The sequence below is a fragment of the Aulonocara stuartgranti genome (assembly GCF_965226115.1).
Source record: "Aulonocara stuartgranti genome assembly, chromosome: 18".
In the NCBI taxonomy this organism is placed as follows: Eukaryota; Metazoa; Chordata; class Actinopteri; order Cichliformes; family Cichlidae; genus Aulonocara; species Aulonocara stuartgranti.
The window spans coordinates 19618257-19634065 of record NC_138954.1 but is presented as its reverse complement, the minus strand read 5'-3'; the positions used below and the strand labels follow the sequence as shown (position 1 = coordinate 19634065).

The 15809-nt window shown below is 40.6% G+C and overlaps 1 protein-coding gene across 4 annotated transcripts in view; it reads right to left on the bottom strand.

Annotated features, from left to right (window-relative positions):
- The window catches only part of tnr (tenascin R (restrictin, janusin)), a 216458-nt gene that overhangs the window by 73120 nt on the left and 127529 nt on the right, over nt 1-15809 (bottom strand). For all 4 annotated transcript variants that reach the window (XM_082513738.1, XM_082513735.1, XM_082513736.1 and 1 more), the window contains exons 4-8: nt 13761-13884; nt 9152-9374; nt 8950-9050; nt 6652-6814; nt 5342-5818 (exon numbers count right to left, since the gene is read on the bottom strand). In XM_082513738.1, the coding sequence (XP_082369864.1) occupies nt 5342-5818; nt 6652-6814; nt 8950-9050; nt 9152-9374; nt 13761-13874 (1078 nt within the window). In that variant the 5' untranslated portion in view covers nt 13875-13884. The remainder of the gene's footprint in view (nt 1-5341; nt 5819-6651; nt 6815-8949; nt 9051-9151; nt 9375-13760; nt 13885-15809) is intronic.

Below are 15809 nucleotides of genomic sequence, written 5' to 3'. Positions count from 1 at the left end.
TATAAATACACACACCAGGTAATCAGGAAATGGCACACAGGAGGGGACACAGCTGGAACTAATGGGCATAACGAGGCAGACCTACAAGGTAAAACAGGAAACCCTAGACACATGGAACCAGACAAGACATTGAACTAAACAGACAGATTCACAAACAGATGGGGTGACATCATAGACAGAGGCACAGACGCAGACTCAAAGGCAGACTGAATATAACACATAGAACTCAAACCATCATCATCATCATCATCATCATCATCAACTAGAAAGTGAATACAAACTAAAAGCGCTGGGTCACTGACCCAGGACCATGACAGATGGGCTGGATGCACAGAAGACACAGAAGAGGAGAAAGAGATCTGCTGGAGAAGAATAAATAATTTAACACTGAAAAACAACTAAAAGTAAACTAGAGCAAAAAGGATGAAAGAGAGAAGGAGATAAAGGAGAATTGTGATGGTGTGAAAAACAAAACTCTCCCCACCCCTGTGATACAGGACACTACAGCCGATCAGTGAATCCCCCACCGGAAACCCTTGGGCACTTTAGTAGAATTTTCCAGCACTTTCTCACGCACTCGACAGATGGGCCCATCCTGTACAGTGGCTAGATCATTTCAGAACTGAGGGGCAAATCCTGCAGCATTCACTTAACGAGATTTATTTCGTCAGTTCAACTTGTCAGGTATATAAAGGGAATGATAAATCAAAGAAGGGGCAATAATCCACGGGACAAAAGAATAGTGACTGAATAAGGTCATGCAAGAGATGAATGGATGAACTCCTCGAAAGCAAAGGCATACAATACTATGCAAAGGTCTCAAGCCACCCCTCATTTCTTGATATTTTCCTTCTGAGAAGCCAGACTTTCTTCGGACATTTCAAAGTGGTCTTGGGCAGTAGTTCTCCAGAGTTTCTGATTTCCTTTGGTTGTTGCCTACTTTTTCACTCATTTTTAGTCCACTCCTAGTACCTGAGCATTTTTAGAGGAATGCTGTTTTGCTTCTTATGCCACTTAACACTGACCTATGAACCACTCAAGAACCACTCCAGCTCAAAGGATAAACAACTGTGTCTATATATACAACTAAGCAAAGAACTGAATTTTCTAAAAGTATCTAAATGAAGGATGGCTCAAGACTTTTGCACAGTACTGTAAGTACAGCAGAAGGTCAGGGGTAGAGTGATTAACAAGGTTACTCAGAGAAGTCTGTCAACAGTATTAAATATTATTTCACTATGTGGCCATGTAAAAGCTCACTATCAAACAATTAAGTTGGGTAAGGTTTTGGTTAATTTTTATTTACCCTGATGAGTGGTCTAACAGAGGATTGGTGCATTCAGACATCCCATCAACATTTCTAGTTGGTGAAAAACCAAGAGTGAATGACAGGCAGCACCAACCAACCTTGGATGGAACTAATCGCCTCTCTTAAAACGATCCGCAACATAAATCACATATTTCAAAGTACACTGCTTGAATCACATGAACTAATTAAAATGCTCAAGGTTTTTGTCTTCTTCAGCTTGTATTCTTCTGAATGTTTGCTTGAGAAAGGGCAAGTTGCTGAAGGTTGTTGAAGAATCTTGCCCGGAGTGTTTAAGTCTCATTAAGTCTAATCAGTATACTATTATAGGCAGATATAGCAGTATCCACCGAACTAAGACCCCGATGGTACAACTTTAAGCACACAACGAAGGTCAGTGCATCATCAGAGAAGGAACCTACCTTCAGGCTGCTATGTGTAATGGAATTTTTCATATAAATCACGCTTAAATGACTAAACTGCATGTTTTACTGTTAATTATAATATTTTGGAGTTTCTGTTGGGTGGAAAAGAAAGGACAGATGATTTTTAGGAAGCAAATCACGACAGATATTTTGAAGATACAGTACAAGATTGTTTTCTTCCTCTGGCTCAGAGTAAAAGACTTACTGCTGCACTTTGAATGATCCAAACAAACCAATATCTCAATAATAAATCAAGCTGAAGTTAAACAGACTGAGTTATCAGACTCACAAAGCCTGATAATCGTGAATCACAGGCGCGACTACCCGCTGAAATGTGATAACTGCCAACACAGACAATGCTGAATAAAAAAAATAAACAACAAGCACAAAAAATTTCTTTTGTGTTGTTTTTACAATAGTCATTGATAGAGATGCAAATAATAATTTTGTGTTGCACATACAAAAAGAGCTAAAAAAAACAAACAAAAAAAACAAGCTGAAGCACAGTTTCAGTCGAAACCATAATAACGATGTATGTTCTCACCCTGCTGAGGCTGTCCGTGAAAGCAACACGTGAAAAAAAAAAACCCACCCGCACAGCTGTCAGCCGATTGTGACAATGCATTACTGTGCGATGAGGCGAGTGTCACATTCCTGCCAAAATCGCTCGAGCTGTTAATCATAATATAATTGTATGGAGCAAAGTTAGTCTTTTAACAGTAGGCTTGTTTTAACTGGGCTGCTGTAAGTAACAAGGCCATGCTTTTGACTCATGAAGCCATAAAACTGACTGATGCTGAATGGGGCAATAAAACAAGGAAACAACATCTATAAGCAGACCACAGCGCCTAACTCTAAAAAATAAAATGTATACATGTGGCTTCCACTTTGTCCTTTTACAACACACATCCATTAAAATGGTTACATACATTTTTAAAAATCTATAATATTCATATAGTTTAATGGCATAATAAAGCTATTACAGTTATGGCGCATAAAGCCAGCAGCAACAGCCCTTAATATTAAAAGTACAGCAAAAGGTGATGCAATTTTGCTTGTATGACGTCAATAAGAGTGAATTTTTTTCACACCCATGCAGCAACATGCTTCCTCTTGCCTGGAAATGTTAGATGACGTGCTGCGGCAGCTTCTCGAGCCACAACTCCCGCCACGCAGGCTCTGCGGCTGTTCTAACCTGTCAACATCCTCGAAATGAGGATCCACGACCGTCACGCGCAGGTCGGGTAAGCGGTGAGGCCCGGGCCCCGAAGCTTTATCATAGCGCTGATATGATGAGAAATGTAAATGTCAGTTGTCACCACTGCAGCACTCAAAGGATGTCAACAAAGCAAGAGTGTCACTGTCTCTCCACAGTGGCGTCGGGACTCATAGAAATGATCGTGGAGCACTTCTGCTGTATGGCTGAATGTCACTTTCCTCCGGGTGATTTTGGCTTTTTGGGGGGAATGTATTTTTATGTAAAGATATACTATTTCTTACTGCACGCCTGAAACGTCCAATTTAAATTCAACAACCTCCATTATTTCTCGTAGCGGGAGAATATAGGCCACCATTATTGAAGCAAAAATACATGCCGCTTTCTCCAGTTTGTGATAACGTGAAACACTTAAGCCTGTCACCCTACAAGTCTCCGGTAATTGAACTGCTTCGTTTGGTATTCAGCAAACTATCCCCTACAAGCGCTGCCTATTTTGGTCTCTAATTACAAAGAAATAGGCAATTCGGTCTCCCTCACTTGGTGTAGATATTAAATGGGTGGGGTAGGACCGAGAGGCCTTAGTAATATGATTTTGCATCCCTGCCTTTCTATCACTCGCTCTTCTGTCTGTCCCCATCCGTCACCACGTTGACAGGCCTCTTAAATGGCAGAGGAGGATCTGATATTTTGGCGTGGAGAGCTGGCTTTGAACAAAAGCGGCTCAAAAAAACGTCTTAGCTACGGCTAATATGACAGCTCTCCCCCAGATGAATGTGACTTTTGACAAATGAATGCTGTTACACCTTTGGCTGTCCAGCAAGTCAGGCACCCCACCACCTCCATTTGAAGCACAGATGGGTTTATTTTTCAGGTGTGCTTTCAAACCTGTGAATTCTACTTCCTATCCAAACACTGCACTAGGTTGTTGCATTAACAACCTCCTTTGTTCGTGCACGTGTTCATGCAAGCTCTCTGCGGCAATCACAGATAGTACTGGGTATTTACAGGAAGCTTTAAGTTTCTGTGTTATGTTCCACTTAATGTGGAAGAAGTCAGTTAATACATTTAAGACAGAATTCTGAAAGTGAATTACGCACATATTTGATCACGGTTTTAGTCAAATAAGAACAAAAAGCCTCTTAAATGTGATGTTTTGCAGTTTTCCACTGCTTTATATAAAACTGTAAGATTTACATCTTTAGGTTTAATGACCGATAACTGATATTGCTGTTTCTTTGGGCTCAGGGAAATTGTGATGGCCTTCAGGTAATTTAATTAATTAACTGAATAACAATGAAGTTGCAGCCCTAGCTGTATGTGGGGCAAATATGTAGGACTTGTAAAATCTCTAGCTGGATGTAAAATAGTGACTAAAAATATCTACTGCTGGTAGTTTGTTTTTAACAAGAGACAATTTCTTATTTTCCTTTCTTTCTTTCTTTTTTTTTTAGATCTCTATAGAAATAACACTGATATCCTCTTTATAAAGATACTCGTCTGAAACATGTCACATCAAGCATGGTTATGAGATACATAACCAGAACTTAAAGAGGAAAACTTTATCATGGTACACTCAGGAAACACTGTTTACAGATTGTCTGTACACTGAAGTTGATTCTTGTTCCTCTGAAATGGTTGTTTTGGAGACAAGGACTAGTTCTGCGACCCCACGCAATCAGTCATTGCCTCAAACGATTTTTTGGTGCAGTAAGTCTGAGAAAGACCGCCAACTGTGCCACACAGTGCCAACTGTGGCACGCGTGCCTAGGGTTGCCAACTCCTGCTGTAACTGGACTGAACTTCAGTTGGGAGAACTGAGATAATCCATCCACAATACGAGGTTAGTTATCAACATACTGCTGCATGGGCTGAGCTGTAGTTACATCGTAAGGTTTTAAAAACTGAGCTTAGCAGTAATAAAAACCGAGAGAGGCCGACAGTGATCACAGACTGTTTTTAGGGCCTTGTTGAGATTAAATGGAACAAGATACAAAGCATTAAAACATGTAAAAAACACAAAAGCCTTATTAAAGGCAGAGTAGTTTGGGCCCGGAAGCAGGACTCATTACGTCATCACTTAAAGACCGAATAGAGTCACTCTATTAAACATTTTAGCTACAATTCCATAAAAAACATGCCTCATTTGTAAAGAATTCAGTCTAATCTGTCTGTGGGTCACGCAGTGTTACTATAAAATCTGCTTAGACTGGATTTCTGTTCTGAGTGTATGATCCTGGTCACACTGATACCAAGTGTTAAGAAAGACATCTCCTTCTCCAAGAGTTTCTGCTCTAGGAAATAGAACCACAAACGTTAGACCAACTGCTTTTGGTACTTGCCAACAGGCAGACGATCAAAGCGATCAGTGGAAGATCAAAATTAGCAGCCTACCAGAGTTGCAGTCATCTCCAGCATATCCATCCTGACAGACGCAGAAGCCCTCCTTGCAGATTCCCTTCTTGCTGCAGTTGTTTGCACAGTAGACGAGCGAGCAGTCCTCTCCCACATACCCAGGCCGGCACTGGCACGTCCCGTTTATGCACAGCCCCTGGTCCGAGCAGTCATTGAGACACCTTCCGACCATGCAGTCTTCGCCTGTGAACGACTCCTCACAAACGCACTCCCCATCGATGCACAATCCGCGGCCAGAGCAGTCCGAAGGGCAGCGCGGCTCCGAACAGTTGTCACCTCCAAAGTCACGGTCGCACACGCACTCCCCTTCAACACACACCCCTTGACCGGAGCAGTCATTTGGGCAGCGAGGCTCGGAGCAGTTTTTGCCGGTCCACCCTTCCTCGCAGATGCAGCTGCACATATCGAAGCTGAAGCTGCCGTGGTTGCTGCAGCCTGGGACAAAGTCCAAACGGCCTGAAAAGACAGATTGAATCGCTTAGTACTTGATTCAAGTACAAAACCTCCCACACACACATCTTTAAAGCGGGAGTTTGAAAAGTTAGGGTCACATTACTTTGTGCATTTTGTGATACCTACCTCAAGTAACCACCATGAAATACATAGCATATTTGAAGAAACATATCAATTCAGTATAGAATAAAAAGTAACAACCAATCAGTTATCATTTAGTTAATGTTGTCAAACAGCCCTGATTAAAGAAACAGTAGTTAAATCTAAAATACTCCAACTTTTTCTACTTTGCCTTTCCCATCCTCCCATTGCTCTCGCAGGCTAAACATTTCATCCTCTTTCTGATTCTGATCGTGACTGCTGGAGATAATCATATTCTCACAGTGGAGATGGAGCGTTTTCAGAAAATATTTGACGGGGGGGATGGTGTCAATGGAGCAAATCCTTTAGCCATAATAAATTCTGTAACTCTATCAGTTGCAGTCCCCTCATATTATAATGGCAGCATCTCTTGAATAGACAACAAATTTTTGCCAGTAACAAAGGTTTCTCCACACATTTCAGACTGTGAGCAAGACAAAAAGAGGAAGAAGAAGAAGAAGAAAACCCACCTTCCAGCATCAATATTTTACTGGCGTCTGTCTTTTCTTTTCTGCCTGGTTTACAGTTCATGTAATTCTTTTCATAACGCAGTCTTATTTCTTTGCATTTTTGCCTCAAAAAGCTCTCTGCAACACCACGGTCTGTTTGTACAGATGCTGAGGGGATTTATAGACAAAAACTACATTCTACAAGTTTGTCTATAGTATTTGTTGTCAGTGTTAAACAGTACTCACCAATGGCTGAGCTCTCCCCGCAGCATCCGGATCCACACTGAGCTCTGAGCATGGAAACCTCTCTCTCTAGCATCTCCACCCTGGTGGCAAGCTGCTGGATTGTGGCCGTTGCTGGACAACCGCACGCTGCTTTGGGGATATTGATGCGGTGTGTAAATGTCACCTAAACAAGGAGAAAATTTTGACAACTAAGTGCATCCATTAGATAAAAGAGTCACCATGAAGTAGAAATGCATCTTTAATTAACATCTTGAGGAAATCCCGAGTATATGCACACACAAATATCTCCTTTCAAGGTGTTTTTATTACACAACCAAGAGGTGCTTAGAAACATTATCATTCATTGGGAGTCGTGCTCATGGCTTCCACAGATAGCTCTGTGATTCACCCTTTTAGCTCTGTTTTTGTGCTACTCTCTCCTGATGTAAATAGCTGTCTCTTTAGCTGCAAAAAAGTCTCTGCTGTATTCACCAGATAGTTGCCAGCTCTGCTGTTTAATGCTGAGCAGGTAGAGTGGGTTTTTAGAGCTTTATTCCCCAAAAACAGTTGCCTGCTGCAGCAAAAAATCAATGCTATGAGAATGACGGGAGCTTACCAAAAGAGTTGTTGGCCAAATCGCTAGAAGATAAGCTAGACTAGCTATAAGCTCTGTAAACCCAGGGAAGCTGTGGATTTGGGTGATAATTCTCTGTAGGTTTATCACTCTGAGCTGCCGTGTTCACATTATGAAATGTTTTTTCACATTGTCACGTTCTCATTCTAGCATTTTAAACTTCTAATTATTTATAATGGATGAGTCGGCAAAGACTGTTGAGCTGCATTTCATGCTCCAAAGCCTGAAATAGCACTAATTATATGACTTCTTACCTTGTGTGTGCTTGTGTAGAATCATTTAGAAACAAATATAATTCATGGATAATCATAAAGCTTTAGAGGTGTCCAGGTGAGACGTAAATGAAGGCCACATTTAAAGGACAGATACAGATAGGGAACAGATCCATCGTGACAAAGTTATTAATGTCTGGCCATCTATTTTTTTCCCTTCCATTCCTAGAGTTTCTCAACAACCCCCTTCCTTTTCTTTATTAGCATTGTCATTTAATTACTTTAATTAACTTAAATAATTAACTAAATATATATATATATATATATATATATATATATATATATATATATATATATATATATATATATATATATATATATTAATTCATTTATTTTATTCCAATCTTAGGATTCTGATCATTTTTATCATAGATGACATTGTTGTTGTTATTAGTACTCGTTCATCCTTAACCCATCTTGGTCATGTGTGATGTAATTAATCACACTCACACAGCCTTGAGTGTAGTATGCGTCACACTCTTTTACACGCCAGTTACCCTACCATCTACCCCCCTTCTATCCTGTTTGTTTTGGCTTTGTCATGCTTTCTTTGTATGTTCATGTCTTGTGATGTTGTTGATCTGTTTTTGTAAATAAAGCCGTTTTAAGCTGTAGTGCTCGCTGTCTGGATCCAGCTTCTTTTCACCCACCCAGACCATCTACATCCTAACCACCTGTCCTTCGCGCTCTCTATTACCAGAATCTCACTGTAGAACAATAGTTTTCAGTTTGACAGTTTCACTTTGACTGGATTTGTCAAACCCAGTTTAAAAGAAGAAGAACAAAACCCAGACAGAGAAGCGGAGGGTTATGTGCCCAGATACAATTTAAAATTCACCTGTTTGCACTCTTGTTGGAGAGCGCTGAATCGTAATAAAGGGAACTATTAAGGTTCTGTCCCACATTAACTGTTACAACTGGATTGTCATTAAACAGGACATAGTTTAAAGTAATGAGGTTGGCATATACACTACGTAATCCCTGTGAGTCAAATGCTTTGGCTTCATGCTAAACATTCATGGCAGTTTTTTTATTCCTAACCTGAATCTGAAGAGAGGTGGTAACTTTAATAAGGTCATCTCAGAAAGAAGCCCAACTTACCTGCTGTTCAGTTTTATTATTTACAAGGGGTAGCCAATCAGGAAAATACTGCCTAAAAGGAGGGCGACCTTACAGGGAGAGGAGCTACAATCAGGGGCTGCAACAAGGCCCAGTATGAGATAAACAGAGATTTTTTTGATTGCTTTTTTGTTTTAATTAACTCTGGCAAAAACATCCCCATGAAACTCTTTCGTATCATATCTTTTCACATTAGATCATTTAATTCAACCCAAGAAGTCTCTTCACGTCTCGTAGCTCTTCCAAATTTTTAATGCTAATTACACACAAATAAAACACTGTTGAAGCACCCACCTGGCTCTCAGCATCCAGTGTTTGCTCTGTGTATTCTGTTGCTCCATTTGGATCCACTGGACCCTCTACAGAAGGTCTGGATCCCAACTCAGCACGAGAACCTATGATAGCAAAAAGAACAAGTCTCAAAAACTTCTTAAAGGCTTGTGTGTGTATTTGTGTGTTTGTGCGCGCACGCGCAGGACCAGAAATCGATCCTCACCGTCCCCTGGGCCTGATGGTGCAGAGGTGTCCAAGTCAACAGAGCATAGAGACTCCAAGGGTACGTTAATGTTATAGACGTGGTTAAAGACCAAAGGTTGCTCCCGCAGGGTCTGGTTGGCTGATAAGTCGGAGGGGGGCAGATCCCCCCCTGGGGTCTGCCTCCTCACTCTGGTGGTACGAACCAGCCTGTTGTCTCCTGATGGAGCAGCATGAGCGGCACCCTGGAGTGAGACACAAAATGAAACAAAAAAATAAAAACCAGGACACGTGGTTTGTACTCAGAGGCTTCCAATTGTTTTTTTCTGATACCTTCTGTTTACAAAATGATAGAGTGAAAACTCAGAGGAACCCAGGGGACACAAAACAAGATGACACTAATATACAGTATATGAAAGATTTTCTCACTGGCTGCAACACTGACAAAACAATTTTCACATGAAAAAATTGGGTCATTTTCAAAATTCTGTGGTGACAGTTTAGTGTTTTCAGCTTGCACTCCCAGCGTGTGAGGTAGAGAATTTGGAGAATTACTGACATTTAATAAAGAAGTAATATTTGAAGCAGAAAGGGAATGATAAGTAAAAAAATACAGCCTGAAGCAGGTACATTTGAACTCTACTGGATGAGCTCTTAGTATAGAGTAACTGCACCTATCTACACAATTAACTGTTTGTTAAACTCATTCCCTCAGTAGCACAGCAAATGGTACAGTATGTAGCATATATTTCTCAAAATGTTTCCACATGGCACAGTAGCTGTACACCTGTATATATTCTGCTGTAGCAAATTAATCAATAAACTAATATTTTTGTCAGTGCTATCACACTATCATGCTATAGCTATAGCTTGATAATATAGGATTTTTAGGATTTCACTAACATCTGTTATCAGCTGGTAGTTGTGGCGATTTGCCAACAGGCAGGTTGCAAAGTGTCCTCTGGTGGCCTAACTGCAACAGCAACACGTTGTAACATATTGGCAAATAGCTAATAGTGGCCAGTAATATTGGCCCACAATAACTGGTTAAATACAGACTACATGTTAGTAAGTTTTTGGTGATTACTTTTCTATCTATAGTTTATTTCAACTTGACCATTATTTAAGAGTCACAGAGTGCATTTGCCAAAAGCATAGACACTTCTCAGAAAAGTGTATTCATCTATCTGCTTGTTAAGTGGTGGCACATCAGCCCCAGTCCAAGTCAGCTATACGTTGACTGAGGCTGTCTTCGTAAAATGTTACGTTCCCTGCGCTATAGTGTTTATATTAGCCTAATGATAGCTCTGCAGCTAGCCACTAGCTATCATTATATGTAAACTTGCCCAACCACTAACCCTGCTATTTAGTCTTTTGTCTTTGTTTACATCCAAACTTGTAGAAGAGCTGTACATTTTAGCTTTTTAGGAACACCAACGGTCAGAACATGGTGTATTATCTTTGTACTGAAACTAGCAAGCTAACGTCCTGCTAACTAAAACTCCTAAATCCTCTTTTTCATCGATGCTGTTAAAATTTATTGTTACACCTGGCAGAACAGCCACACTGATGATTTTATTGAAGTTGAAAGAATTTGGACCACTTTCCCAGTGCCTCAGTATCTCGGTTATTACTGAACTGAAGGAGGGTTTGTACCCGGACATAGCTAATGATGTCAAACCTAACAAGTGGACAGAATTAAAAGAAAGCAAACTGTTTGACAAAACATATCTTGGTAATACAAATCAAACAGCTATTACTGGAACATGTCTTACATCTTTACTGAAGAATGATAGCAACATGTCTTAAGTTTTTTCCCCTTCGATACCTGTCCCATAATTCTATTTTATTCTATTCTGTTTTAAGTTAGTGAATGTGATCTCTGCCTATACAGCTTATTAGGGCTACCCTTCGAAAAACCAGCAATCTGTTCTAATGGTTGTGTGACCAGGAGATATTTTATTTTGTATTCTTATGATCACAGTTATAATCAGAAGTATCAATCATTAATCATTTACCATTGTTGAACCAGTTGACAGAATAATCTTTGAACCATATCTATGTTAACATTAATCTACACAGATTATCAGTACTTTAATCAGTCTATTGTTGTTATTTGCTTAAAGCTGTTTCACAGTTCTGTAACCACTCAGAAGCCTGTGGGTCCTGCTGGACCCTGCCTTAGTTCTATGTTCAGTTCTGCACGTACACAGGCCTTTAAAGTACATGCACGCTCTTATATAACACATGCATGTGTACACACACACTTAGTAAGAATAGGAGGGTCGTCTGAGGACAGTTTTCTGATAGATATACTTTCACAATAGACACGAATAGATATACACACCACACGCACTGGTTTTCTCTGAGTGCTGGGCTGAGTGGAAACATCTGGAGGCCTTATAAGGAGAACTTGTGGAGTGAGGGGAACTTCCTGAGTTCTGAGAACTGACTGATACTTATCATGTGACTTGACGTCATCATTGTAATAAAAGCCTTGTGAGATGCTTGTTCGGGGGAGATCGGCTCTAAAAGGCTTGTGATGCTCATCTTCCCCATATGTACATATGTATAATAAAAATCACTATTCTGACATCTACTGAGACCATCCAGTCGTTTGTCTTCTCCTCAAAACTCGAATCATGACATTTCTGGTGCCGAAACCCGGTTTGGGGGGAGACTAATGGAGCCTGGCTGACGGTCTAGTGGTGTCAGACGGACGGCCAGGAGCTACACTGAGTGATGGGCCCCGAAATATGAGAGGTAAGCACCGCCTGTTGATGGATCTCCAAAGGTGCCGAATTGGAAATTGAGCGCTAAATTAAAGGTTCACTCAGTGGGGCTTCTGTTCTGTCCGGGGTGATTTTGGGGTAATTAGTGTTAAAGGCAGGGAATAGTGAACTGAGTAAATGTATTGCTGTTCATTGTGGGAGCGAATTTTAAGAGGTTTAAGAGGTTATATGAGGTTAAAATAACACGGTTTAAGGTGTGTGGAAACCGATGTGGGTGGCTGGATGCCAGCAGTCACCTGGTTAGTGTAGGGTATTTGATCCAATCGATTAGCAGAGACTGGGTCTCGGGCTTCAGATAAATGAAACTGGATGGCAGGGGTCCAACAGTGAGGCTTTTAAAACAAGTAAATTCGTTTAGGACTGAGAGCTAGGCTCTCTAAGAATGCAGTTGTCCAGCAGGTGGCACTGACCCCTAATCGCGGACGCGTGGTTAGGTTTTAGCCCGGAGTTGGCCTTCCGCGGGGATTCGGACTCCCGTCAAAAAGGCTAGACAATCAATGGGTGATTGTCTTATACTGCATTTTTTGATCGACAGGGTTGGACTCGGCCGGGACCACACAACGTCGTTGGTCTGAGAGTTTTAAGTAAAGCTGAAGGCGTGGGTTTGATACTAGCGCCAGAGGTGGAGCTCCTTTCCAGCTGCGGGAAACGGTTATAAATTAAGTAGAATTTAGTAATGTGACCGTTTTCAAGGCGGCGTACTTGAAACGTGTAATTGACCAGCAAGGCTAGGCCTGGGCTATAGGTGCTTTTAAATTAGTCAAAAAGTTAGGTGTAACCTCTTCTGGCATATGACGTCTATGCGGGCCCGTGTGTATATAGATTATAAATTACCTGTGTGTGTAAATAAGTTGTATAAATCTGTTAGATCTGAAACTCCGGCTAAAAACTTCATCTCTAGAAAAACTCTTTTCTCTTCTCTCCCTCTTTCTCTCAGATGGGATTCTGTGTGTGTATGTGTGCTGGAGAAAAAAAAAACATGTATAAACATAACTGCCTAAATTATTGAACTCTTGAGGAGGGTTGATTTCAGAATCAGAATCAAACTCAAAAACTTTATTGTCATTGTCATGAGACCAACGAAATTAAGAATGGTCCCCGATCATTGCATCATCCCTAGCAATAGTTGTCAAACCATATCTTTTTTGACATATAGTGAACTGTGAAAACTCATTGAGAGTACAGGGGAGGTTGACAAATGTTGTCGAGTATGCCTACTTTTTACTTGACCATACAGGTTTAGCCTCATCCTTGAACACTGTATTGTGTTTGTAGCTCTCAAATAAATACAAAAAAGCGTTTTCTTTAAAAAGAAATCTGAGAAAGGAAAAAAGATGTCAGTTACTAACTGGTGGAGAGAACATTAGCTTAATTAGGTAGCTAGCTGCAGATGTCAGGGACAGCTGTCACTGTCAAGGAAAAAAGAAAAAGAGGAGCTTGCTTTTGTCGCACTCTTTCTACCTCTTTCACTTATTACAGAAAACTGCACAAGTGTAACGCAGGAGCAGAAAGCTCGACAAACACAACATTAACTAAGACAGTCAACTGTGAAACTTTGAGTTTAATAACTGAAACAGTCTACTTTCTAGAAGAAACTGGAACAAACTGAAATGCAAGCAGTCGAACTCATTATTTCTTCTCGATATTCAAACTGGCCAGGGCAGGATTTCAGTGGATTTGTGCCCAGAATCAAGTGATTAACATTACTGCCAATAATAGTTCAGTGGAAATAAACAATGAATGTGAAAAAACAGTGCTACTCATTAAAAGAAAAAAGAAAAAAAAAAACAGAAAACAGAACAAATAAAGAAACCAACAGGAATATTTTTTTTAATTCACCTGTAGAGTGAGAAACAGAGCCAAAACCAGGATCCAGCTTGTTGTGGGCACACTGGCCTGGTGATGCTGTCGTGCCATCGGCATGCCGGAGACAGCCCGAGTGAACAGTACCATCCACTGGAAACTGCGAAGGAGCAAAGAAGTAGAAGAGAAAGAAGTGAAGCAGGGAATCATTAAAAATTAGGTTTCAGGAAAAGAAAAGTATGGAATTACTCCTGTGTCTGTGCATCTCTCTGTCTGCTGTACGTGAGCGAATGGGTAGTTGTAGTACCTTCAGCTTATCCGCTGTAAATGATAAATAAATGCCTTTGATCTGATGTGAAATAATTGGCTTTATAGAGAAAAAGAAACTCTTCCGGGGATTATGGAGTCAGCTAAGAACCTTTGAATGGATTTCACTGTGCAATACCAAATATTTGATCTTCCCACTTGGGAGCAATACAGAAATATTGCTCAGGGAGAGGGTTGATAGATGGATTTCAGCAGAGACACGGTCTGAGTGATGCTGCTGTAATCCCCTCTCCGTTGAGCAGAAGAGGGAGAACGGGAAACTACTGGAATAAAAGCCGCACAGCTGATGCAGATGCTCGAAGCAAACTGTCAGATATCAGCAGGGACATGACAGGACTGAAGTTTAATTTTAAAGCTGCTAGTTTAGTCACAATAATAACACAATTTTAAAGCTGCTAGTTTTGTCACAATAATAACACATTTTCATTTTATGCTCGACCGTAGATATTCGCACATTACCCCTAAGTTTTAACAGACATATGTGGTTAGTGGGGGCGAAAGGAAGGAGTTAAAAACGAGTCTGTGTTGTCTGCATTCAAAAAACCTTTTATCACAACAATACAATCTCATGTTGGTGAAGCAGGCTATTGCTCTCAGCTGGCTCCTTTTGTGAGAGACAGATGGAAATGTTCTTATCGCACCTAACTGGCTCAGGCCTTTTTTTCTTCTTTTTTTTGATCATTTAGGGTGGAAATGTTGAAACATGAGTGTATTTGCACATAAATGAAAAACACAGAGACCCCCAGTGCGTTTGAGCCAAGCATCTTTAAAGTTGTCTCATTCAGAGAAAATGATTTTTTTTCTGGAATTAATGCATACGCAGTGTCTCGGACTATTTGCTTCTATACTGAAGATTAGTCACACAGTCACATATCTACCTGAGCACATCCTTCATTTTGTGACAGAGACAAAAAACCCTGAGTAGATGTGCAAGGGATTTTCTATATGTGTGGTGAAGATCTACACTCACACAAAGCACGACAGCGCACACAGTTTATCAAAACGGTTCCATAGGAGGAGAATGGTTGGTCATATGTTACCATTTCCAGCACGCCTCGCTCCACACTGTGCTTCTAGCACTTTTAAAAATGACTTTGGCCTTGCAGAAATTGACTTCCAACCAGCGCTCTTCACTTTATGGTGAAGAGATGGAACTTTTTTGTACTTTGAAACCTCCCTTCAAGCATGGAGCTACTGCTCGACAAGACTGGAGCCATTTAACTGGTGAATTCAGCACAGAAACGATGAGCATGAAGATGATGACAAAGTGAGATGAACAAAGCCAACTGGAACTGTCTTGTTCACAGCCATTAGCCAAAGATGGATGCCATTGGCGAGCTTCAGTGGACGGCGGACGCATTCTTAAAAAATGACAAATGGCATTACATATGTAGGGATTTCATTCAGTTCCTAAGAAAGGGAAGACAGGAAGCAGCTCTCGTGATCAACCTTTACCACGATGTTATAATATAAACAGCATGACTTGTGTCAACATATCAGACTGTTCAATGACACAGAAGGACAATGACACAGAAGTATCACAAAAATTTTCATTTCTCTTACTATAAACAAATAAGGTAGAGGTCTGGGGTGTGCATTCAGAGTTTCATCCTTCAAGGCAAATAGCAAACCCATATATATATTTTTACGCTGGCAGTAATAAAACTTTGAAAGAGGTTCAAAGTCACAAGAGTATACTTCTGTTCCAGGGTCATGGTGCAAGCTGATGCCCACGAGCATTACCGCACAGACAAGGTT